Source organism: Ictidomys tridecemlineatus, chromosome 9, assembly GCF_052094955.1.
Source record: "Ictidomys tridecemlineatus isolate mIctTri1 chromosome 9, mIctTri1.hap1, whole genome shotgun sequence".
Classification (NCBI taxonomy): Eukaryota; Metazoa; Chordata; class Mammalia; order Rodentia; family Sciuridae; genus Ictidomys; species Ictidomys tridecemlineatus.
The window spans coordinates 27,249,067-27,276,133 of record NC_135485.1 but is presented as its reverse complement, the minus strand read 5'-3'; the positions used below and the strand labels follow the sequence as shown (position 1 = coordinate 27,276,133).

General features: G+C 33.9%; 1 protein-coding gene across 4 annotated transcripts in view; it reads left to right on the top strand.

Annotated features, from left to right (window-relative positions):
• Window positions 1–27,067, top strand: part of Arap2 (ArfGAP with RhoGAP domain, ankyrin repeat and PH domain 2) — a 206,563-nt gene that overhangs the window by 13,797 nt on the left and 165,699 nt on the right. For all 4 annotated transcript variants that reach the window (XM_078021176.1, XM_078021175.1, XM_021722720.3 and 1 more), the window contains exons 2-6: window positions 402–1,452; window positions 16,431–16,489; window positions 17,530–17,606; window positions 18,873–18,964; window positions 20,368–20,718. In XM_078021176.1, the coding sequence (XP_077877302.1) occupies window positions 554–1,452; window positions 16,431–16,489; window positions 17,530–17,606; window positions 18,873–18,964; window positions 20,368–20,718 (1,478 nt within the window). In that variant the 5' untranslated portion in view covers window positions 402–553. The remainder of the gene's footprint in view (window positions 1–401; window positions 1,453–16,430; window positions 16,490–17,529; window positions 17,607–18,872; window positions 18,965–20,367; window positions 20,719–27,067) is intronic.

Genomic DNA, 27,067 nt, shown 5'->3' with positions numbered 1-27,067 from the left:
GAATCAGCCTTACCATCTTACTGGTCCCTTATCAATTAATGAGATGAATAAAACATTTTACACATGTTCCCTTCATATTTGTGAGTCTCTTTTTTTTAATCCTGTTTGAAAATCATAGTTTGACACCATCATAACATTTCTGCTTTCTACCTTCATATAGGATGCAAAAGACAATGTGCAAAAATTCCAAACTCAGTTGTTTTACTTTCTGTTGTGTTTTCAGGGAAGTTTATAATGTAAAATTAGGTTTTACTAGTTAAAGTATTCTGGACTAGTGATGTAGTTCAGCGGCAGTGTGTGTGCTTCGTATGCATGAGGTGCTGGATTTGATCCCCAGCACCACCAACTGTATATTAAGATGGTTTAATAAATTATTGTTTTTACCCCCCCCACCCCCCCAGGCTTAAGCACATGAGACGGTCATTGTGGAGAAAACAACATTTAAAGAAACCTTTCACAAGTTGACAGAAGAAAAACCAAGAAGAAGAACACCTTCTTTTGCGAGATCCTGTTGTGCCGTTTTAAGACTCAGCTTAGTAATGAAGTCACCATTATGTCCTCAGTCAGTGAAGTAAATGTTGACATCAAGGATTTCCTAATGAGCATTAATTTGGAGCAGTATCTCTTACATTTCCAAGAGTTTGGTTTTTATACCGTGAAGGACTGTGCAGCAATAAATGATAGTGTGCTACACAAAATTGGAATATCACCTACAGGGCACCGTAGGAGGATACTTAAACAGTTACAGATAATATTGTCAAAAATGCAAGAAATCCCAATATATGCAAATGTTCATAAGACGAAGAATGGAAACAATTCAAAAGATCACCACCACGCTTCCTCTTCTGATCAGAACACCTGCAAAGAACTTTCCAATTCTGGTTGTATTCAGATACCTAGCTCAACACAGTTGGAGACCTTTACAAAAAATCTTGATCAAAATGATGCTAGTATGGAAAATAACCAGTCCCTTGAATCAGATGTTAAGCTATCTCTTTCTAACCAGGACCTCCCCATTCCAGAAGAACAACACCTGGGTTCCTCTCATGAGTCTTTACTTGGTAGTGAAAATATTAAAATAGAATCTTTGACTGCAAAAAAGGCAGTTGATCATACAGTTGAAGAACAACAAGCAGAAAAAGTTGATTCGATATCAGAAAACTTCAGCAACCTTCCTAATACGAAACCTGAATGTCTCTCTTCCTTCGATTGTTCAACCTCAGAAGCAAATTCTGGAAATGGAGCTAATGGTTTATTAGAAAGCTTGCCACCATCACCATTCTTTGAGTTTCAGGGAGAAATGGTTGTGAATGATTTGTATGTTCCATCATCTCCAGTCTCAGCGCCCATGAGAAGTCGTAGCAAGTTGGTTTCAAGACCTTCCCGCTCTTTTCTGCTAAGACATCGGCCTGTACCAGAGATCCCAGGGCCAGCAAAAGGAATTTCAGGGAGGTAAGATTTCTTGTAAATAAGCCATAAATATTTGACATAGGGAAATTTAGTTATTTTAAACAATGATGTTTTCATTGTTCCTTCTGAATTTGACTTAGTTGCATTTACATATTCATACAGCCTTTATTTGGTCATCTTTTCAAATTTTTTCCCTGCGCCACTTGTATTGCCAGTGTGTGTGTTCCAACTTACAACTACCTGGGACTCTTCAGCTTTCTCCTATTTAATTGGGAGAATATTGCATCCCCTAATTCTACCTGGATCTTCCTTCCCCTACCTTCCCTCCATTGTAATGTTCTCTTAGTGAAGTTCTCATATTTGAATTGCTGACTCTTATCTCTCCAGCAGATTATTTGTTCTCTGGCAGGGAATGTGTCTTTTAATGTTTGTATATCTATTGCCTGGCATGATGCTTGGCACCAATTAATAATTCAATACACATCTATTAAACTTTGTAGGAGTCATTGTGCTAGGTGGAAAGAAAGTTAAGAGAAATGAAAGAGCTTGTAGTCTAGTGTGGAAGACAGATGTAATAAGATAACAGTACAGTATGAACCCAGGTCCGCAGAGAGCACATCTCTGGAACCCCAAAGAGGAGCCTCAGGTCACCAGTATCCATCTTGGGGTAACTGAATAGTTTGAGAGAAGCTGATTTTACAGCAGAGAAAGCTTTCATCTGTTTCTCAGAGTTGCACCTAAAATTGTGGTTTACTCCAGGGTTGGGGTGGGCTCTTATTTTTTCCACCAAGAGTCAACGCTTCGACTCTCACTCTGCTGGGAGATATGAAGCTATTCAAGTTTGATAGTTACTGCAGTGTTTTACAGACTTCAGGCATAAGTCCAGGGCTGGCATTCCTGTAAGATTCCCCTTCCCAGCTTGAATCTGTGGCTGCTGCTGATTTTCTTGCCCTGAGGTACCTTTGGCAAGTTGTATTTGCAATAGAAAAGGTAGCAATTTATTATTTGCAAGAGAAAACATGGCAATTTACAACTCTGTTAAATATAAGTATCTCCTATTAGATCACCAACTCTGAGAGCATAGTTCCTAATTAATTTCTCTACCTTGGCATCCCTAATATTAGTAAAGTCTGATGTTTACTAGGAACCAGTAGTTACAGTGCCATTTATTAAACACCTAGGTGCTAGTTTGGGTTGTAATTTTTGACAGGTTAGCCTCATAGCCCTGTAAGGTAGGTAGTGTTCTCTGTGGTCTTCCTGTGAGTAACGGACCACCTGAGGTTAATTCTCCTAGGCCTTCCAGGGCATTTAACTGGTGTTTCATTCTGACTTCTACCTTTTTAATGAATGATTTTTTAAAAATTTGGCTGCATATATAAGAATTCAATTATTTCTTAGCATTGTAGAAGGTCACTAATTTTTATACAAGCGTTTAGCTTTAAAATGTTTTGCTAATTTTCAGCAATTAAAGGAAACTAAATGGAAAGTCACAAGTTTTTAAATGTCAAAAACTTTCTGTATGAAAAAATGATTTTACACAAAATAAAACTCTATTTTTGCCCCATTAAAATCTTGGTGAGAGCCAGATGGGAAACATCAGTTAGGAAACATTTAGTTTAAGGTTCAGACATTGAGTGCTGCTTTCCATGAATTTCACAAAGAATCTTCTAATGCTCATTTAAGTGGTAGAGGGGAAGCAAACTGCACTTGCATCCTCTGAGGGGGCTAAGGTTGAGAATTAAATCGACATAGAACAAATTGATGGGGGCGGGGGGGGGGAGAAGGCTTACAGATTGGTTATCACAAGGAAATAAATTATAAGTTTTACCTAGGACAAAGAGATGAAGACATGAAGAAGGTGTGAGTGAAACCCTGAATAGGACAAAGAATACCAAGATGTGAAAAAAAGTAGCTGAGTTACCTGGGAGGTTCAAAGGGTAGAAGTTATTTTAACAAGGTCTATACAGGTTTCTTTAGGGCTCCATCATCTCCACTTCTGTCCCCGAGGATAAGAGTTACTCCTTTCCCATGGGAATTTCATCTGCTTTTAAGGAACAATAGCAAGGTCAGAGTGATGTTTTTGCACCTGCTGTTTTTCAACACTTGAATGAAATGACTTTAATTCAAAATAGTGAATATGCTAGAGTGGTGTATCTTTAAGTCCTTCATTTATAAAGGTAGTCTTTGCATCATGTGAAAGGTTATTTATAGCATGACTGTGAGTCTTTAAAAATTAGAATTGAAATAGCATTAAGATTAGTATCATTAATTTGTACTAACTATATAACAGCACCGTTTTCAGTATGATTTTTAGGGCAGGTATGACCCATTATACCCTTTCTTTTCCTTGATTATGGTAGTAAATAGAAACTATGCTGTTGTGCCGCTCAGATGATAACATGAGCAAGAATATTAAAAGGTTTTTAGACTTCGCTGTATTTCCTGTCGTTTTCTACTGTATTATAAATAGCACTTGATTATCACTATTTTAAAGTGTTGTGGCTCTTTAAATAAAAATGGTTGATAATGGAATCTGTTTCTTTTTAGTCAGATAATAACATTCACAAATGACATTTAGTATATCCTTTGGTATACTAAATAAGAATTTTTTTTTTTTGTGGCCAATGTTTTTAACTTAATCACTAATGAAAAACTTCTTGCAACTCTTCAAAGGAATATGATGCTAGACATGTCTTCCCTTCTTTCTCCCTGGTCACTGATCTTTCTTGCCTTCTTCCTCCTGATTTATCTGACATCTACCCTCCCTTCCTCCTTTCTCCTAATTTATCTGACACAATCTCCTAATTTATCTGACATTCTGGTGTACTGCATTGTCTGTACTTGCCTTGACTTGTTGCTGAATTCCTTCCTGCTCTTTTTCTCCCCAGGGTTGGGCCAGGTGGGAACTACTGGGGACAATGAACCTCAGGAAATCTTTTTAACTCACATCTCCTGGGCCAGAACAGAACCATGCCTGAGGGATCAGTTCCTTCATTATTATCACCTTTACTTGGAAGTCTCTTAGTCCTTAGGAGTCCTCAAGCAAAAAGCAAGTCAAACTCGCATCTTGCTTTTTCTGGGGGAATTTTGGGCTTATCCTGTGATGCTGCTCAGGAAAATCTTGAGTCAGGAAGGAATAGGCATTTTTAGAAAACTAAAAGAGGTGACTTTCTTCTCCTCTTTCCTGGTTTAATGATTTTTATACCTCTTTAATGCAAATATTTTTATTTGGCAAAGGTTGTAAAGCCTTCTCATTTAGATACAGGGCCTCTGACTAGAGAGAAGGGAAATTAGCGAGGCAGAAGTCATGGGAAGAGGGTGATATGCATGCAAGGTGGTGCTGTGATGAAGTATATCCCCTGTAAAACAGATGAAACCTAAACTTATATTCTCTAGCCTGCCTGGAATTTCTTATGAAAAAAAATCTGAATGTAGATAGTTAGGATTGGGGAATGTTGTTATTATAGCATTCAGTATCAAAAATATGCATAAGCGGAAAGTGTAATAAGCGATTCTTTGCTGCACTGAATATGAAAAATAAAGAAAGCCAGCATGACTTTTTCATGTCAAAAAAAGTTTCGTATTTCATGTTTTTGCAGAAAAATGCTTACCAATCCTAACATCCAGTTTATTTTCTTTGAAAAAGCTTTTTTGATTAGCTCTAAGAAAAAAAAATAGGCTTAATTATTTGCAAAATTTTGACTTGAACATCTGAATAATTGAAATTGAAACAATAGATTTATCTATCATTAGAGGGTTAGGGTATCTATGCCCGATAAACTTTGTAACTTAAAAAGCCATTTATTTTTACATTATTTTTCATAAATAAAATGTTCTACCTTATTTGAAAAAAATATTAAGTTGAAACTTTTGCTAGTAGATTAAAAAAAATGTCATAGTCTTGTAGACATATGTGTTGAATCTTTCTGTAATGATCATTTGTTCTTATCCTAAGGACAGTTTTTGGAACCTCACAGGTTAAGAATTATCTGTGCCTGGTGAATTTCACAGTGTTGATCTATGCTGTAGTTAACCTACTATCAGGTTTCTTAATTCAGGTTTGTGTATGTTAGGTAGATAGTATGAAACCTCAGAAAAGTTTTAAACTGCCATCTATAAAGATTTTTTTAAAAAAATTGAACTCTGTGACATGCAGTCTGTTTTAATGGTGATAACTGCATTTTTTAAACATTCTGTGAAATGATTGTCCATATAACGGTGCAGCTGATTTGTGTGTGTGTGTGTGATTTCTTTGCCTAGATAATACGTGAGTGTAGATCATAAAGGAGGATCTCTGTCTGCTGGACATACATAAAAACAGTTATTCATTACTTTCTTTCTTTTTTTAATTCAAGTTCTTTAAACTATTTTAATATGGAGATCAAAAAGTTGCCTTTGCCTCCTCTGACACCACTGGGTAGTTAAGCAACAGACATTTATTTTCTCACAGTTCTGAAATGAAGATGCTGACATGGTTGGTTCTGGCCATTGGTTTCTCTCCTAGCTTTCAGAGGGTGGCCTTATTGACTGATCTCTTCTCCTCAATCAATGATTGAGGGATCTTCTCTGATGTCTCTTTGTGCAGGGAAGACCACCAGTCTTACTGGTACTGGGCCCTTTACTTATGATCTCCTTTAACCTTAATTAATTCAGATAGACCCTATCTCAAAATGTAGTCACCTTGGGCTGGGGATGTGGCTCAAGCTGTAGCGCGCTCGCCTGGCATGCGTGCGACCCGGGTTCGATCCTCAGCACCACATACCAACAAAGATGTTGTGTCCGCCGAGAACTAAAAAAATAAATATTAAAAATTAAAAAAAAAATGTAGTCACCTTGGGGCTAGGGCTTCAGCACTTCCATTTTAAGGATACACAATTCTGTCAATAATAATAGTTTTGTTTCCTTGTATAGAAACTTGTTAATTCTCTATTGAAGGCATAGGAGCATTTTTAGGAGAAAAAGTTTGATTTAGGCCTTCAAAACCAATGAAAGTAACATGGGGAAAATATTCACCTAACATTTATCAACATTAATATCGCCCACAATCATCGGTGTTTTAATTTGGGTCTTATTTTTTTTTTATATTTTATTATTTGGGTTTTTAAACATTATTTGTATTTGAACATTTTAATTTATTGAGAAAACAATTTTTTCCCTTTTAATTTGCCCATTTGTTGGACATCTATAAATCATTTTCTGTCTGTACATATAGACTTTATTTTCCCAACTTATTTGCATATTGTATGGTTTTTGAGCCTATCACCAAGGACATAAACTGTGATATGTTTGCAGTGTTTGGAACATGTCCTCAAGTATTAGCTCGTAGTCTAAACCAAGGGGGATGGAGAAGGGTTGTGACACAGGGTGAAGATGAGGTTACAACTCCTCTTGTGGAGAAAAAGCAGCACCATCTCAGTTCATGCAGTTAAGCTCTAACTGGTTTCCTGGCCAGGGACTGTAGTATGAGTCATCTTTAAGTAATAATTTAAAAATCACATAAAAAATTTTCACATAGAATTATTTATAACATGAGAAATATCAGACATATAGAAGAGTATGCATAATGATATTACCATAAAATAGCATCTAGATATAAAAAGTAATCTTGCCATAGTCGACCCGGACTTTAGTTGATTGAGAAATGATAAATTCAGCTAACTGTTGTGCCTCCTCTGTGCCCGGAAGAGATCAGTATTCTGAAGTTGGTGTTTTATCCTATGTATACACATTTTTGTACCTTTACTGCAATGCAATAGCATTGCTCTGGCTGTTTTTGATTTATGAAAGTGATATTTTTTTGCAACTTAGTGTTTCACTTAATATTATTTTTGAGATTTCTTAATGTCAATGCATGTTATGTTATGCATCGACTTCTGTGTAGTATTTTATTAAAAGAAAAAAAAAGTTTATTCTCCTCCTGCACATGAAAAATTTTCACTATTACCAATGAAGAGTATACATTTTGAAGACCTGAAGACAACAAATGCACACAATTAGATTTACCAGTGAAACCAGAGTTTGAGTGAAACTAGCTTTTCTGCTTTTGCTGGCTGGTGGGTCTGTGTAAGCTTCGGGTTTCTGCATCTGAGAAAGCCCCTGTTAGTAATAGGAGTTATCACAGCGGGGGATGCTTGCTCGGGTCAGCTCTGAGGATGTCAACAAGCAAAGTTGGATTCTTCTCCACTATTATCCAGTGGCATGTTGTAGCTCCTAAGGGTGGGCTCTGCCTTCCAGTGTCACAGAAACCCCAGAACCTCACTGCCAATTTCTTTCTAGGTCTTCCTCTTGCATATTTGAAGAATGAAATCTATGGACCATAACAGAAGGCAAGAGTGAAAGGATTAGGACTTATTTTAAATGAGACAAAAGAAGTAGAGAGAGCTCTTGGTAGACAAGATGGGACCTAATAGTACATTACCATTTAGATATGCTAGTCTAGGTGTTAATATTGTTATCAGGTTAAGGCCATTGATCAAAATGTATGTTAAACAGGTATTAAGTACCAAGGCTGTTGGCTTCTTCTATGACCACCCAATTGTCTGTTTGAACTTTCCCATAACCTCCATTTGGACCCCCCCTCAACCCCCATTTTTCATTCCTCAGGACAGACTTGGCTGGAATGTTTGGAATGTTTCCATAGATTATTTTCATGGAGTGGTCTTTACATTTGGAAAAAAAAAATGTAATAGAGGCCCATTACCTTGTCTGATTATTTTACTATCTATCCTGTCTTACTCACCAAGAGGACCAAGCATTCTTTTCTCTAATTAAAATAATGGTAGGCTTGTTTTTGTTGACTGTTTACGTAACCAAACATAATGGGGTCACTCCTTGGTGAGTATAAAGCCAGTAAGCACAACCAGAAGTTAAAATGAGTAAGGAAAGTTATTGCTTGTATGAGCAAGGAGAGCAATAAAAGTAATGCCAAAAGAAGTGTCCCTTTAAGCATAAACAAAGACAGCAAGGTGCATTTATTTGGGAAACTCATGCAAATCCATATTGGAGAGACTTATCCCATGTAGAGCCTTGGCACCTTCCTAAGCATGCTCATTTCAAGATCATGCTTCTTCATATATCACATGTTCAAAATGGTGGAGGGTGTGCCTCCTGGGGACATAATTCAGCATTATAATGAGCAAAGTTCATTCTGGGTTATCTGGAAGAGTGACTCAGCATGACTCCAAGATTTTGTCTGATTCCTGGAGGGCCTTATCTTAACAAAAATAACTTGAACCACTGTTAGTCATTCAAAGTGGCAGCAGCCCCCAATAATTTCTGCCTGTCATCTAATATTTACCTTGGATACACACTGTCTTATGCTCTTTAGAAGAATTATCTTATTCATCATCTTTATATTCGTAGGTAGCAGACCTTGTGTTTTCCCCCTTTAATAAATGTGGAAATTAAGTTCATAGCTGTTAGACGACTTTGTAATCATACAAGGTGTATTTTCCTGTGGCCCAGAGAGTCAGTGAATTTAAAGGCAGGCAGTGAGATGGAGAAAGCAACATCTTTATCAGCATCTTAGAAGATGTTTGGCTCTTGCCTTTTGATAGTTACCTTTCCCCTAAAGATGAATTTTTTAAAAGATTTTTTTTTAAGGGAAAGTACATGGGTCCCAGATAGGTTGTGCTTCCGTTAACCAGTTTAGCAGTGTCTTCTAGAACATGGGCTCTGTGCACCTCATCTTGTTCATGTAGTCTGGCAAGAGTTGCAGTCCAGTGGCTGTAAAGATGACCTTAATGATCACGGTTTCTGTGTTGGTTAGAGTGGCTTGTGTCTGGATTTTGCTGTGGTCAGCATTTCTGGCAAGTACCCTTCCAAATGTGACCTTATATAACACAGAACTGGGGAGTGCTCACCAAGTGGGGGGTTGTGCACATTTCCAGCTAACTTTAGTGTGCAGTTAATCTGCAAGACATAGGACACAAAGATAAACTTTTAAGAATTGGGGTAGGGGGCTTGCTTTTGTGTGTGTTCAACTTGATCAATATCATAAAAGCATAATGTGAGAAGGGATGCTGAGTTTTTAATTTTTGTTATTCAACCATGATTCTTGATTAAATTTAAAAGCTTTTCAGGGTAACTGGTGGGAAAATAGTACAGAAAAAGGCGGTTATAAGATTGAATGCTGGCTTTGTTTCCTGTTAGCTGTGGAACTTGGGCTGGGACAGCGTCTCTTCTCTGCTGGTAGGATCAAGATACCTTGTCCAGCTTGTAGAACTGTTATGAGGAAATAATGTGAGATGTGGATGTTTAAAGCTACCAACAAAATGCTTTGGGCCCAAAGCATTCATAGATGAAAATATATGTTCATAATGAAAATAGAAATTCATCTTAGTGTTTCCAAAACAAAATTTTTCTTTGTAGAGCCAATTTTTCATCTATAGTAGTTCAAATGAACTTGATTGCTAGATTTGGTAGTAGGTACATGTTGAGAGTATATAAAAATCATCACAGTTTTGTAAAAAATATATTTTTCTTATGGCAAGCTAAAATGAAAAAGAAATCCCTATAAATACCAAACATTGTTATATTTAAATAGTTCAAAATGTTTTTTATTTGTGTGGGTGGTGTGTGTATGTGTATACAATTATGAGTGTGCCTCAGTAAAATTCTGAGACTTGTATCTGATATATTGTAAATGCTCAATATATCAGGTGCAATATTTATTATTAAATAAGGTACAATATTTATTATAAAGATGTAGGGAATTTAAGTACTGCTCCACTCAAGGGCTCAAATCATTACAAAGTGTTAACACAGTATTACAAAGTATTATCACAGTATTACAAAGTATTAACATAGTATTTGTGTTAGTGGTATATAAAAGTATGGAAACAATTAATAGCTGTATAGAAGTATCAAGAATCTGGAGATATTAAATAGTGAATTTTTAAAAAATCCTCTGATGAAATTCTGTGCCTTTCCCTTGCCAAAGGCGGTTTTTGTTCTGATTTTAAATGGCAGTAACATTCTTGCTTTTGAAGAAAGCTGTGTCTCTTAAAACATTTCCAAATGGTACAATTTTGCCTGTTTTCTGAACTTAAATAATAATGCAGTCATGTGAGTATTTTTTTAATCCAGTTTCTTTTGCTTAACTTTGATATTTATTTATGTTGTTACCTGTGGTTATAGTTTGTTCATTTATATAATTCATATTTTCAACATTATTTAGTATTTAGGTATATTTATATATTTATAGATAACATATATATGCACATATATACTAATCAACTTTATTTTGATGTAATATGCATAAAATATATTTAAGTATATAGATGGTTGAGTTTTGAACAGTATATATAACCATGTGATCATGATCACGGTCAAGCTATAGAGGACATTCCCATCAGCCCCACTCTAGGTGAATTTCCTTGTGACCATTTCTAGTAAATTCCCCTAACCCTCTGTATCAGGCAGACATTGATCTCAGTGTATATTAGTTTTGCCTGTTCAAGAATTTCATACAAAAGGAATTACACAGCAGGTATTATTTAATATCAGGTATCTTTACTCCACATGTTTTTTCATTTGAACCCATGTTGTTACATATCAGATTGTTCTTTTTATGGTTGAATAGTGTTGGTTTGTGTGGATGTCCACAACTTGTTTATCCATTTGGCTTTTTACATGTATTTGGTTGGTTATTTCTGGAAGGTATCCACATACTTGTGGAGTATATACCAAGAAGTGGGATTGCTGTGTCCTAGGACATGCATATCTTCTTTGGTAGAAAAGTCAGAGTAGTTCTTTTAAAGTAGTTGTACTAATTTGTATTTCCAACAGTAGTATATGTACATTCCTCTTGTTTCATATCCTCAACAACATTTTTTTTTAATTTAAAAAAATGTTAGTCATGTAAATAAATGTACAATGGTATTTCATTGTGGTTTAAATTTGCATTTTCAAATGACTAACACGATTGAAAATGTTTTAATATGTCTATTGGCAGTTGGCCATGTTTCCATCTTCTTTGGCATAATGCCTTTGCACATATTCACCCATTGGGTTCCTTCTTGGTGGTGGTTTTGAATTGCACTTTATCTTTCCCAGTAATTTTAAAGAGTTGTTAGTACCCCATGGGTATGAGCTCTTTGTCAAATATATCTTCTCCTGGTCTGCATACTGTTTTTTTTCCCCCTTGGTGGTGACTTTTTAATGAATAAAGTTCTTATTTAATAATTTAGTCAAAATTGCCAATTCTTTCCTTTTTAGTTAAAACTATTTGTGTCTTCAGACACATGAAAACAGTTAACTTTTATCAGCTGGCTTGTTACACTGGAAATTATAATCCACCTTGAATTGGTTTACACATGGTCTGAGGTAGGAGCAAAATTTCACTTTCTTCTGTATAAAGAAATAATCTACTTATTGCAAAGACTGCTTTTCTCATGGCTTTGTGACATCTTTGTCTTCTAAAGGGGTTCTCTTATGGGCTCTTTACTACTTTAGTAGTCTGTTGTTTATCCTTTTTATCAGTAATATAGTGTCTTAATTATTGTAACTTTATAATGAGTCCTAATATCTTAAGAGTATGTCTTAATATCTCCTCATTGTTCTTGGCCCTGTGTTTTCTATATACCTTTGGAATCCACTTGTTAAATCACTCTCCCCACTCCCTCCCTCCCTCCCTCCCACCCCCCTCTCTCTTTCTTTCTTTCTTTCTTTCTTTTTCTTTCTTCTTGGGATTGTATCCTATAGATTAATATAGGAGGTTTCATAATATTTAGTCTTTTATATGCTCCTCTAATTAGATTTTTCTATAACCTATTATAGATTATTACATGAATGTTTTATACTTTTCTAGTTGCACTCCTGAAGATCCTTTCTTACATTTATTCCTAGTTTTAATAGTTTTGTTTTGATTTTGTGGTACTGGGTTCTGAGCACAGGAGTACTCTACCTCTGAGCTACATCACCAGCCCTTTGCTCCAGCTGAGTTGCCCCAGCTAATCTTGAACTTGTGACCTTTTACCTGAGCCTCCCATGTAGCTGGGATTATTGGCTTGTGCTGTTGTGCTCAGAGGGTTTGGTAGTTTTTTAATGCTCTTATCTGTGATACCCTTAATGTTTCCTTTTGTTTTGTGTGTAGGATTTGTATATATAATTTTACATATCATATATACAAACAATAAATTTGTTAAATCCATTTCTAAACAAGTCATTTGAGGCTTGATATACATACAATAAATTATAACCATTATGCTTTTAATTTGATGAGTTTTGAAAGATAAACTTTTTTCTGTAATCAAGAATCAGAACAGTTGTATTAAACCTGTTTCCTAGTGTCATTTTATTGTCGAATACCTCTTTCAAACATGTCCCTGTTGAATTTTGGGATATACTTCTCTGTATATGACTTCTTTTGCTCAGTATGACAATTTTAAGACTATTTCATATCATTATGTTTATTATTGATTTACTTCTTTTTAGTAATCTTTGTGTTTATTTGTTTTGAAACCTGTGTGGTATTCTCTTGGATCCATTTACATCCATTCATTTGTCATTCATTTCTTGATGATCATTTAGCTTTTCTTAAGTTATTGATTATTGAGAAAAGAGTTCCTGTGTAGATTTGTATACAGGTATTTTTTCTGTGGCTGTATGTCTTTAATTTTTTTGTTTGTTTGTTTGTTTCTAGGGTTGGAATATCTGGGAGTTTAAGTTAGAGTAATCTCTATCTTTATTTGAAACTGCCAAGCAGTTTTCCAAAGTGGATATACACCTTTGTATTTCTAACAATAGTCTTTAAGTATTCTCATCTTTCTACTTATTTCCTGGCACTTGCTTTAAATAACATTAATTCTAACCATTCTATTCAATGGCTATCACATTCATGCATCTTCTTTTGGGAAGTACACATTTAGGTTTTTGTTCATTATAAAATTGAGTTCTATTTCTCACTACTACATTATAAGTTTTTTTGTTGTTCTTTTTATTTTGGGCAAGACATGCATCAGAAATATATGACATTATTAAGTCTTACATTTTAATAAGGTTCAACTTTTCAATTTTTTTTCTTTTATGGGTTTTGGTTTTCATATCTTATTGAACAAATCTTTTCCTACTCAGAGAGTTTAATGATTTTCCTCTCTCCTTTATTTTTCAGATTTTTAGTTTTAGCACTAATACTTAGGTCTAAACTCCCATTTGATTTAATTTTTATATATGGTATGACGGAAGGTTTGACATTCACTTCTTTTATTACACTGACATATCCACTTTTAGCCACATTTGTTGAAAGATTTTCTGCGCAGAATTTCTTTGGAACATTTAAAAAATCAACGGGTTGTGGATGTGTGGGATGATAGTTGGACTCCATTTCATCTCATGATTTATATGTCTGCCCTTCATAAATGAAAACTTATTTGATTTGACTAAATATTGAAATTATATAGTATAAATCTTCTAATTTTGTTTTTCTTTTTAAAAGTGATTTTGGCCATTCTAGGTCATTTGTCTTTTCATGTAAATTTTAGAATCACCTTGTTAATTTCTATTATGAAAACTTACTAAAATATTGTTTGAGGATGTGTAGAATCTATATATCAATATGGGAAGAATTTGAATCTTAGCACTATTGAATCTTTCAATCCTTAATATGGTATATCTGTCCATTTGTTTAGGACTTCTTCAATTTTTTCTCAATAATCATTTCTATTTTTCCAAGATACAGGTTTTGTTCACATTTGGGTAAACTTATCAATTAGTATTTCATACTTTTTTATGCTGTTGTAACAAGAATTGTATTTTAAATTATTTTTCTCAGTTCATTGCTAGTATATAGAAACCGTATTATTCAGTATTTTGTTGCTGTAACAAATACCTGAGAAAAATCAACTTAGTGGAGGGAAGATTTACTGTGGCTCATAATTTCAGATATTTGAGTCCATGGTTAGATAGTTCCATTGCTTTGAGTCTGAGGTGAGGTAGAATATCATGGCAGAAGGGCAGGGTGGAGGAAAGCTGCTGAGCTCATGGCAACCAGGAAGGAGGGTGTTGGGAGGGAGGGAGATGGGTGAAGGGTTCAAGGACAAAAGATACCCTTCTAGGATATACCTCCAGTAACCTGTTAACTCTGACTTGGTCCCAGCTCCTAAAATTTGTAATACTTCCCCCTAATGCTATAATGCTACCAGATTATTAATTTATCATTGGATTAATCCACTCATGAAGTCAGAGTCTTCCTGGTCCAGTCATTTTTCAAAAGACCTATCTCAGAACATTGCTACATTGTGAAACAAGTCTTCACATGAGCCTTGGGGGACACTACATATCCAAACCATAACAAGCATACTGAATTTATTTATATTTACCATTATGCTGGGCCCTTGCTAACTTGTTAATTGGAGAAGCGTTTTGGAAGGTTTTTAAATTTTTCTTACTTACAAGATATGCTCTCCTTTCAAGATACCTTTTTTTTTTCTAATTTGCGTGCCTTTTGTTTCTTTTACTTGTTTTGTTGTTTAGGCTGGGAACTCTGAAATAATGTGAACGTAAATGGTGAGAGTAGATCTCCTTGCTTTGCTCCAAATCCTTGGGGGAAAACATTTAGTCTTTATTAGTTATAATGTAGATTTTTCATAAATGCTTTTTATTAGGTTAAGGATGTTTCCTTGTATTCCTTGCTGAGAATCTTCGTCATGAATTGATGTTAAAGTTTCTCAGTTTCCTTGCTGAGAATCTTCGTCATGAATGGATGTTAAAGTTTCTCAGTTTATTTTTCTGGATCTTGATTTTTCTAGTGTTAAAATAACATTGATTTCTTTTGATAAATCTCACCTGGTCATAATATATTATCTAATTATATATTGCTAAATTTTATTACTGTTTTTTTTGCATCCATGTCATGAGGAATATTTATCTATAGTTACATTTTTGACTGGTTTGGTTATCAGTTATATTGTCTTTGTAGATTCCCAAAAATGTTGCACAGGATTGCTATTGTTTATTCTTCGAGTGTTTTCTTGGATTTTATCAGTGAAGTATCTGGGCTTGGAGTTGTGACTTGATGTTTACTTACTAAATTCAGTTTCTCTGATAGGTCTGGAAATTTTGATTAAACTTTGTCAGATTTGATACTTTAAGTCTCTTAAGGAATTTGTCATTACATCTAGTTTTTTACTTTATTGACATAGTATTCTTTAATAATCCATAATTAACCCTTTAATCTTCAAAGGCTTTGAAGTGATATCTTGTCTCTCATGTATATATGTATGTATGTATGTGTGTGTGTGTATATATGTATAATATATATATATATATACATATTATTATTATTATTTTTTACTGAAGTTTGTCAATTGTGTTGATATATTAAGGAGCCCAATTTTGGTTACAGTGAGTTGTAAATTTTATCCTTAATCTATTTCATTGATTTCTGCTTTTTGTTATTTCTAGGCTTCTAATTACTTGGGCAGATATATATCTAAGAGGAGTTAAGGATGTCCTGATTTTCCCTTTAGATGGAAAAATTAGTAGAACTGTCATATTGTAGCTTCTTTTATCAACAGTGTATCTCCATCATTGATGTTACCAAGTCAAATTGTTATCAATTACCATTAATATCTCTTCCGAGACTGTGAAGATCTTTGAAAGAGGGGTTTGAGTGTTTTTTTCATATTATATTCATAGAACTAGACACAGTTTTGTACTCTGCGGTATAAAGTTAATGACAAAAAAGTATGTAATGAAATATAGTTAACAAACCTATTCTCTCAGAGGTATGGCTGGCAGTTCTGCAGTTATGTGTATAATAACATTGAGCAAATACATTCACTTACTTTTTGTGAATTACAGATATGAAATGTAAATACTCCTCATAAAATCCAATGAAATCTCTTTCTTTAAGACTTTGTAGAAAAACACATTGTTGGAATTTGGTCATTCTGTTTATTTCAAGTCAGACTTATTTTTGAATATTGGTGTCTGTTCCTGTAAGAGTGTATATCCTGATAACACATCCTTTATTCAAGGTATTAAATAGGAGCTCATAACTTTTCTCTTTTGCTTTTAAGCTACTTCCGTGAGAGAAGAAGTGCTACTACCTTACCTGGAAAATCTGTGACATTGCAAAGTGAGTCTGTGTGTTTAAATTCTCTATAAATTGATTAGCTCATTTTATACTCTTAAAAAATGTGTTTAAAAATTCTGATTGAGAAGGCAGACCACCTGTGGTAAAGGGGAAAATGGACTTAACTATCTGTTGTTCATGTTACTTCAGATATCCTAAAAGGTGAGTGAATAAAAGAAAATAATATACACTTAGACTCCTAGAAATTGCACATGCTTATGTAAAAAATATATATATATATATTTAAATACCAGTTTCATTTAGCATTTGCCTCAAAGACATTTCACTAAATTAAATAGTTTCTGGAAGATTGAGCTACAGGACAAAGATGTATGAAAAGTGGTTTTGCCATGGTAACAAGAAAGGGCTTGTATTGTTACTCGGGTAAATCAACCTTTGGCAGGGGCCTTTATTTCTTTTTGAAAATTTGGCTTATACAAGTTCAGGAACATTCTTCTTAACGATAAAATGACAAGTGATTGATTACCCTTAAATTTTTTCTTTCTCCTAGCAGAATTACAAGTTCTTAGAATTTTTTCTTGTAAATCTTGTAAATCAAGGATGGTAGAAATCCTTTTGAAATAACTTTTTTACAGGTGTTTTAGTTGCCATGGTACTAGAGGGATTAAGTGGATTCTGATATCTTGAATGATATGTAACTATTAGGTTAGTGAATATTTATAATGTTTTCTGAACATTATCATAAAGATACTTTTAGAATATATTCTTACTTAGGAATTAGCATTACAATTGGCACAGTGATAATTTCTGTTGAATGTAGGCAGTACTTAGTTATATTAATGTAGATCTTAGAGGTCTACATTAGCAGGAATGATTTTTGAAATGACGATTTGAGGACAGAGATGACGATTTAAGAATTAGTGTGTGTACAGTGAAGGTTGGCAAGTCTATGGGGATGGCTGACAGGGGTGTAATTTAGCCTCAGTTGTGATATTGCTATTGGGTGATTAAATACATAATTTTTTTTGTACTATTCAACATTATTCATCTTTACCATTCTCATCCTATAATTTCCCAAAAAGATTCAAGTGAGGAGAATTCATCATCCATCTTTCCTTATGGAGAGACTTTTCTCTTCCAGAGACTAGAAAATTCCAAGGTTAGTCCTGTACATTTTATTTTTTTTCACTATCAGTTCTTTGCTCTACTGCCTGTATGTCTCTTTTCATTTTCTTGTAAGCTATTTGAAGAATGCATTGTATTGAAGAATTAAATTTCCAGAGAGCAATATTTATGTTTAGTAAAATTATGGTAAAACAATAGCATGCAGGCACATTTTTATTTTAGGAATACAGAATAGTGAGTTTTAAATATTTGCCAGAAATAAAGTTACTTTAATTAAACAACAACATCAACAATAACAACAAAAACACAGAAACTCCCCAGAATTTGCATTGCCTTATACCCAAATGCACACTTCCTAAGTATAATATAATTATTTATATATTTTTAATAAATTAGTTCATTATTCAGGCTTTCCTTTCAAAGACTTGTACTCTTTTTGCTATTTTATTTCTTGGTCTGGATAAAGGAGAATTTGAGAAAACATATAGCATAGATTAAAAATACATGAATTTTGTACACGAATTCTTGGTTGACATCTTTTTTTCTAAGTTGAACTAGTTAGCTAATGATTTAAATAAGATAGTGAAAAAGGCTTCAAAATGTTGTAATGTAGACTCTCTAATGAAATCTTTATTTTGCTGAAAATTAAAGCATTTAGACATTTGCTTAATAATACTAAACTCTGATATTATATGCTTTAAAAAAATTTGGTAATGGTAATTGAATTCAGGGGCACTTTACCTCTGAGCTACATCCCTAGCCCCTGGGTTAGTTTTTTGTTTTGGTTTGCTTTTGAGACAAGGTATTGCTCATTTGCTGAGACTTGTAGTTTCTTGCTTCAGTGTCCTGAGGAACTGGAATTAAAAGTGTGCACCCCTGGGTCTGGCAGATATTATGGATCTTTGTAAAATATTGTTACACTGAAAAACATCCCCAGGTCAGGAGTGGTGGTGCATGCCTATAATCCTAGCTGCTTGGGGCCTGAGGCAGGAGGATTGTAAGTTTGAGGCCAGTGTGGGCTAAGCAAGACTCTATCTCAAAATTAAAAAGGGCTGAGTATGTATGCAGCACTGTGGTAGAGCACTTGTCTATAGCATGTGCAAGGCCCTGGGTTCAGTTCTAGTACTGAAATAAATAAATAAATAAGCAAATAAATAAATAAATAAATAAATGTCTTCAAGCCAAGAAAGAAAAACAATGTGTGTGTATGTGTGTGTTTGTGTGTGTATATGTTTGTGTGTAAATATATGTATATGTGTGTATATATATATATATATATATTTTTTTTTTTTTTCCACAGAAGAGATGTATAAAGAATGAATTTTGGACTCATGAAGAAACAGTCAAAGGAGAAGCACCTACTGCAAGGAACTCATTTTTTATCAAATCAAGGTCTGAGTTCATGATTGAGGATTAATTCTGTGCTAAAATTTAAACATCTTGCTCATAGTATAATACTGTAGTTTATGATGGAAGTTAAAAGCTTTCCTTTCTAAATGTCTCCATAACAGGACCTGTTTTCATAACAGAATTATAGCTTGTAGATTGAGTGGTGATACTCTGTAGCAGACTATTTTTGTCTGATCCTAACTGCAGCCATTCTCATTGCCTCAAGTAGCAAATATTTGGTGCCCCTTGATTGTACCTCAACAGTAGGAGATTATGTTAATATGAAGAATGAAGGGGCAGCACAAATACCATGGAGCTGCAGAGTTCTCAATGATAAAGTGTCCTTTGTATTGAGAGGTTCATTGAAAACAGAGGTGTGATAGTTACTCGGCTATTTGGGTCACACAAGAAGTTAAACAGAATTTTTATGCACCAAGTTAATTTTTTCTCTCAGTTTTATTGGGACTTGAGATGCTGGATCATTACCTACCATTCATTTTGTGTTTCATTTATCCTTAATTTTCTAAAGCTAACATTGTTGTGGGTTTCCTTAACTTCAAACTAAATGATGAGTATCTTTAATAAGCATTTGATATGAATCTGTTTGATGTGGAAGGGCTCATCTAAATTGTTCTTTAAGAAAGTAATAGTTTTTTATAATACTGTATCCAGAAGGATGTGATTTGACCCCTAGGCATATCCTTTTTATAGATTAGCAAAAATTTTCTTGTAATGAGTTTTGTTTTACATAAATGACTGATTGAATCTATCGTGTCATTTCTTAAAGTTGTAGGAATATGCTTAGTTTTTATGAATACGTTTTAGTAAACATTATATCTAATGCAACTTTTACCTTGTGAATATACACTGACCTTTTCTTGTTTTATTGGCTGGCAGTGTGGTACAGTATTTTTCTTTGCAACATATTCCCAAAGCTCTGAGCAGTCTTATTACATTATGGTGGAATATGGCGTTCTTGGAGTCGATTAGAGGAATGTAGAAGGGGCAACCAGTTGGGGCAACAAGTTGGAAATAAGATCTCCAAATAGATGAATTAGTAGTTCATGATAGTACCCAGGGAATAGAAATTGGGCTGGGCATCTTATTATATTCTTGATGATTAAATTGGGATGCAAAGAATATGGTCCATCTCCTTCCTTTTACCTGTTACCAGCCTCCCATAATGAAGGGAATAAGATTAAATTATACATAAGGAAAATAAAAACCTTCAGATAGTGTTCAAATATTTCTCTATAATTTTTCTGAGAAGTTTATAAAATAATGAGATATGGTAAACTGAATTCTTAAGATTTTCCCAGACTTAAATTTCTGTGTTTGGTTGTTTATAAGTTAAAAAAAAAAAAAAACAGCACTTTGAAATGTGAATGCCATTTCTTTCTCTTTAGCATATATGATAACAAGCAGGAGAAATTAAGTGAAGACAAAGTAGAAGATATTTGGATACCTCGAGAGGACAAAAACAATCTTCCAAGAGACTCTGCTTCTGAATCAGAATACTCCACAGTAGAAGAGTGCTTTCAGAGTTTAAAAAGAAAAAATTCAAAGGCGTCCAAGTCCAGGACTCAAAAACCATTAAATTCGGACCCTGTTAATAGGCACAGTTATCCTCTAAGCTCAACAAGTGGAAATGCTGATTCAGCTGTCTCCTCGAGTGCCATCTCTCCCTATGCCTGTTTTTACGGATCTTCTGCTGCAAGAGTTAAGTCAGGGTGGCTAGACAAACTCTCTCCTCAAGGGTATGTGTCTATTCATTTGTTTTGGTTTATACCTAGCATATTTTGAATAATCCAGATTTATCTACTTATAACCCTGCCAGGTTTTTTCAGTTACTGCCCCTGCCCCACCCCTACTCATATTGTAGAGCCTTTCAGTGCAGTTGTGCAAGTGGTTTTATTTAGACAAGGGAGTGGGGGAATATGTGCAGTGCAGCACTGCATTATGTTCTGAAAAGCAAAGTAAAATAGAAAGTTATGAGCTCACATTTAGATTTCTTAATGTGAGCTTCCAACTTCACACCAAAATATACTGTCCTGTGTCTCCCTTTGTAGCAAAGAAAAACAACACAGAGTGAGTTAGCATTACTCAGCCCACACTGTTTGTATTTTGCTCATATCATAACAGTGTTCTGTTTGAGAATACAAAGCTTATTGTGGATAGGGAAAAAGTATATCATTGTTAGATTTAGCTCTTCACTGTTACTGATATATTCTGATATTTCTTTGTTGCTCAGAAATTCAAAGTCTTTTGAATGTTATACTTTTAAAACAGATTTATCATTTCAAATGTTTACCAAGAAACTTCTGTTCCTTAACACCAGTGCTGAGAAATCTTGGGAGAGGGATTATATTTAATTAGAATTGTTTTATGACATCTTGATTGTGGGATTTCTCATAAATTATTAGTTTAGGATTGAACCTCTTATGTTGAAGTAGCTGATGTGGTAAGTTTGCACAGTATTGTTTTTCTCTACTATTCACCTGAAAATGTACTTCATTTCTATTGGACTTAGTTTGATCTAAAATAGTTCTACTAACATATAAAAAATGTTAGAAGCAGCTGTTGATAACTAGTAGGAGCAGGATTTATATATCTTAAAATCAGAAAAAAACCCACAATTATTACTATAGTTAGTAATAATATGGTTAATACTTTGTACAATTGCATCCTTTTAAAAAATAACATTTGAATACACTGTAGTAGTATACTTCTTAGAATCAGTTATTATGTACCACTTCTTTCTGATCACATTATGATGATGAAGTAGTCTTGTGTGTGTATTTTCTACTTTTATTAGTTATCAATATAATTGGTAAATGCATATTTAAATGTCAAAAGCATGAGTCAGTTCTAGGGCATACACTGTTTTTAAAACAGTGAGCTTGAACATTGTCAGATCTTCCATTTCTGGATAATTTAAGTGTTGAGAAGATCCTGGTGCTGACCAGGGTATCCAGGGAAGAATCAGCACACTGATTGGCCTTGGCTTAATAATAGCATAAATAGCTCCAGGTACATTGTGAAAGTTTGAAAATATTTGGCCACTTCTGGGATGAATTAGAACATTTTCCTTTTTATCAGTACTTTGATTTTCTATGCCTTCTATTCTGAACCTGCCTAAGGTTAGATGCTCTGAGTTTTTTTTTTTTTTTTTAATTTATTTATGTGTTTCCAGTTTATGGGAAATAATTGAGTTTTCTTGCTTAAAAGTATTCTCCTGGATACTGGTGTGAATGCAAATAGGAAAGTAAATGAAAAAAATTTTTTTCACCAAGAACTTTAAAAGCTCTTGTACATGATCATATTGCTGTGACTTGAAAGAAGTACTTGCAGTTTGGCTCCAAGCATGTATTTATTAGGTTCTAAGTAGAATCCCAAATTTGCCCTTTTAAAATTGTCTCAGTGGGCCATTTTGAGGGTGTTTAAGGTCCTCCTTAAAGGGATGATTACCCATTCCTTAGTAGCAGTTTCTGAGTTTTGTTTAACTCATGACTATGTAATTCTTCATTGCTGGTGACACTGATTGAGATGGCCTTCTGAACTGTATAGAGGAGGTGCCACAATCTTTCCTATAAAGGTCCAAATAGTGAATATTTTAAGCCTTACAACCATAATGTTCTTTGTTGAAACTACTTTAATTGTACCCTGAAATCAGATATTGATAACACATGAACCAGTAAATAAGGCAGTATTTCAATAACACTTTATTTATTAACATATATGGTAGACAAAATTTGGCTCATGGCTCATAAAAGCATAAGCCAGATTATGTGTTTGTCTAAAATCTCATACGGTAACCACTATATTTATCTTTCTTGGGATCCAAATAGAAAAATTTAACCTGATGGACCTCAAGATAGGAGAGTCTCTCTTTTTTTTCCTATTAAGAATAGAAGTAAGGAAGCAGGAGTCTTCCTTGGGGTCCTCTGTGCTTGCTCTTTTTTCTAGCTAAAATGCTAAAATGCCAGAGAGCATCATGGCTTGGACGTCAATGCTCTCAAATTCTTGCATAATGTCTCCTTTGTACTTAAGCAGAAAAGAAGAAGAAGAAAAAAACCCCTCAGCATTATTATAACTCTCCCTTTCCCCCACTGCTTTTTGATTACAATGTTCTTCTGTAGGGCTCATATGGTAGAAGATTTATTTATTTCATATAAGCTCCATAGGGACAGTCATGTACATTACTTTTGTTTACAACTCTATCCTTAGCAGAAAATTACCTAGCACTAGGTAGATGCTTAGTGTTTTTTGTTGAATGAATCATTGAAAAACTTTATAGGATAGTCCTTTAATTTTCTAAAATATGTTTTTATTTTCTAATATAAACTGCTACATTTAACACTATTAGGGGAATCTTTAGGTGCCCGTAAGAGCAATAGTAGGCATCAACACAGCAGGGAACTCTTGGTGGTTCTTTTTTTTTTTTTTTTTAATAATTATGTTTCTCCCTTAAAGACATGCACATGACTAATCAAACTATAGTTTTTTTTTTTTAAAATAACCACACTCCAGTTTATACTTTTCTAAGTAGTGATTGAAACTATCTTCAGTCATGAGTGACATTAAACAAAATAATAAAATGCACAACCTGGACTTAACTTTTTACATGGCTGACTGTCTATTTGCTTTTGAAATGGAAGTGCCAGTTCTGAATTAATATGCAATATGTGATAACTGCTAACAATTTAGTTAAAAAATAATCGTATAACATCATGAAACAAAAGAAATACTGAAGTGCTTCCAGTTGAGTTTTAACTATGAGAAATTATTTCAGTATTTGAATGACCTAATTACAGTACAGCTTGAGAGTATTGTTTTTAAAAAATTGTACGAAAGAAACTTGGTAAATGTTGAAGTTAGTATTTTTTTTTTAACCAGTGTTTCAAACAGGTCAGAAGAGATGAAAAACTTAATAGATGATACTTGTTTTTAAAAATATCTCACTGGGTTTTGGTGCTTACCTGCATCTTCCTGTAATTAATAATCTCAAGCTGTAATTAATAAGCTCAAACCTTTCAGATCTGTATAGATGCACATATGCATGATGCTATATAATTTATTCTAACATTACTCAAATACCTAACTCAAGGGAGAAATGCCAAGTGTTGCTGTAAAGAAAAGAGAACAAGATTATATAGCACCTCTTCCAGGAGATGTGTAGATTGGAATCTCCAAGAATGTCTGCAGTAGGAAATCTTTTTAGATTTTTACTGAGCAATTCAAATCTTAAGCCTTTAACTGTAATATACTGTTCAGTCCTGGAAGATTTTTACCACGTTATTTATTTATTTCCATAACTTTTCTTTCTTTCTAGAATATTCTGATAGTTTGGTATTGAACATCCTGCCCCTGAAACACAGATAATAATCTTGATTTTTCATTTCTACTGGCTGGGATGTCTTTTCAGTTGTATTGCCTAACCTTTTTTTGTATTTTATTATCCTGTATTTAATATACCAAGTACTTTCTTTTGATTATTCTTCTTATAGCCTACTATTATCATTTCATGGATATGATATGTTCTGTCTCTGAGGGTATTAGTACTTTTTTTGAATTTTTTTTTTCCTGTAGATTCAGCTACCTTCAGTTTTTCTGGAAGGATTTCTTTCCCTGTCTTACGTTAGAGACATTTTCCTCCAATCTTTGGTTAATCTTGGGGTGTTCAGTAATAATAAAGTAGAATAATTATAACAATGTACTGTAATAAAAGTTATTTGAAACTTATCAATTGCTTATTTCTACAATTTTTGATTTAATGTGTTTGAATCATGATTGACTACAGATAACCAGGTATGTGGAAAGCAAAAGCCAGGATAAGTGAGGACTACTGTATTTATTACCTCTATTTCCTGAGATCCTGTGGTTTTCCTCTTAATTTGTCTGCATTTTGGCTTAGCAGTTAGCTCTTTGAAGTTTTCCAAGTCAGTGCTTATTTTTCGTCTGTTTTCCTTACTTCTAAATGGTGTTACAGTCTTCTCTGGTCAATGTTGATTTGAAGGTGTTTTAAAATATTTATTTTTTTAATCCTTTGATGCCTTTTAGAGAGGTTTGGGGAAGAGTAGAAGTAAATGGAAGTTTTAATTGATCATCTTAAGTGGAAGCTGGTTCATGTGGGATTTTTTAGAGGATGACTCCATAAAATAAGGGCATGTCAATCTTTTAACATAGATTTTCACATAGTATATCAAATAAGCACTAAGTTCTCTGTACGTATTTAAAAAGTTCAATGTGGCACATTGAATTCTGTCCCTTGCAACAGTATAGATGGACTCAGAGGATACTATGTTAAGTGAAATAAGCCAGGCACAGAAAGACAAACATTGCATGATTTTACTCATATGTGGAATCTAAATAGTTGATTTTATAGATATTGATAGAATACAGGTTACCAATGGCTGGAGAATGGGGATATGATCAAGGGGCACAGTGTTACAGTTAAATAGGAGGAATAAGCTATCGTGTTCTATGACCCAGAGGGGTGAAGATAATTGATAATAATATATATTTCAAAATAGAAGAGTGGAATTTGAATGCATTCAGTATAAAGAAATCTTATGTCTAAGGGATGGATATGCTCATTGCCCTGAGCTGATACATGAATCAGAACATCATGTTGTATCTCATAAATGTGTACAAATAGTATGTTCAATCAAAAATAATATTTAAAAATATAAAAGTTAATAAAATTTAGGGTTTATAACTGACTTCCAAAAGTCCTTTTAGCCCTGGGAATTTTATGTTAAATGCTTTCCTCTGCTGACTTAAAGGATTAGGTCTGCAGAGATGGAAGCTAGAATTGAATACAATATTCCTTTTGTGTTTGTTTTATTCCCCAAATCATTTTATTCATATACCCTTGGAAGCTATTACTTTGTGTTGCTTAATAGTGAAGAAATGCTATTAGAATAGAAAAGTTCGGACATTTAGACATATTGGAGTGTTTTCTTGCCTCTCTTTAAAATACTTAATCACTCATACTGCATAATTTAAAACCCCTATACTTAAAAGGGTAACTAAGTATCTTTTAAGTGTCTACTTAAAAGAGTAGATAAAATAAATAAAAGAATTAAAAATAAGTAATTAGGTAAGCAAAAATCTGTACTGCAAAGATTGTAGTAGTTCTAAAAATGTTGGGTGTTTTTAGGGTCAGAAGAGAGAATAAGGAAGTTAGAAAATATGCTGAAGTTCTTCAAGGTTATATAAAAAAAGCAGATGAATTTGGAGTGATATGTTCTTATCTCTTTTTTTCTTTAGATTGTTTAGAATAAGATTGTGCAGTATATTTGTGATGACTTAGATACCATGATTAATAAAGGCTATAAATTTGACCTTGCCATTGAGGTTCATTGCAGTTGTGGTATTTTTAAAGGTGACAATTTGGTAGCCTCTGGCAACTTAATATTCTTCAGCAAGCTGTTAGATTTAAAGGTATTTTTGTTAAGTTTAAATATGTAATTAAAAAAAATCCTATTGGCATTTAGGTTTGAAATTAAGCAGGAGTGCCTTTGTTTGAATACTTCATAAATAGAGATTTAAATTGGGTGTATTATACACTGTTGTTAAAAATGAATTTTTAAGATACACATTTTGAGAAACAAAAACTGACACCAGGTGGTGAAGCTGTTTTTATGAAAGCAGTTGAAACTTTACACCACCTGCCCTACCAGAGCTCAAGGGAAGAGTTTATAGAAATCCGTTCAATAATACTGCACAAGCCTTATAAATTATTCTTGAAAAAGCTTCTTGAAGAAATGTTTCCCTTCAGAACTCTAAAAACAAAATAAGATAAAACCCAGGCTAATGTGCTTCCTGTCTTATTTTACCTTTTTTTTCCTGAAGGAATTCTGAAGCACTTTTCAAAATTGAGCTCACATATAAAATGTGTAGGGGTCAAATGTTATTACTATCTAAAGGGATGTTGGGGATACTTTGCCTTAAATGTATTGGAGTCTTTTTTTTGTGTAGTGGTTAAGAGTCTTTGGGAAGAGACTGCCTGGATTTGACTCTCATCACTAGTTGTGTGAGGTGGGCAAATTATTTAACCAACCAGGGGCTCTGTGCCTTCCTGTGTAAAGTGGGGGAAATCTT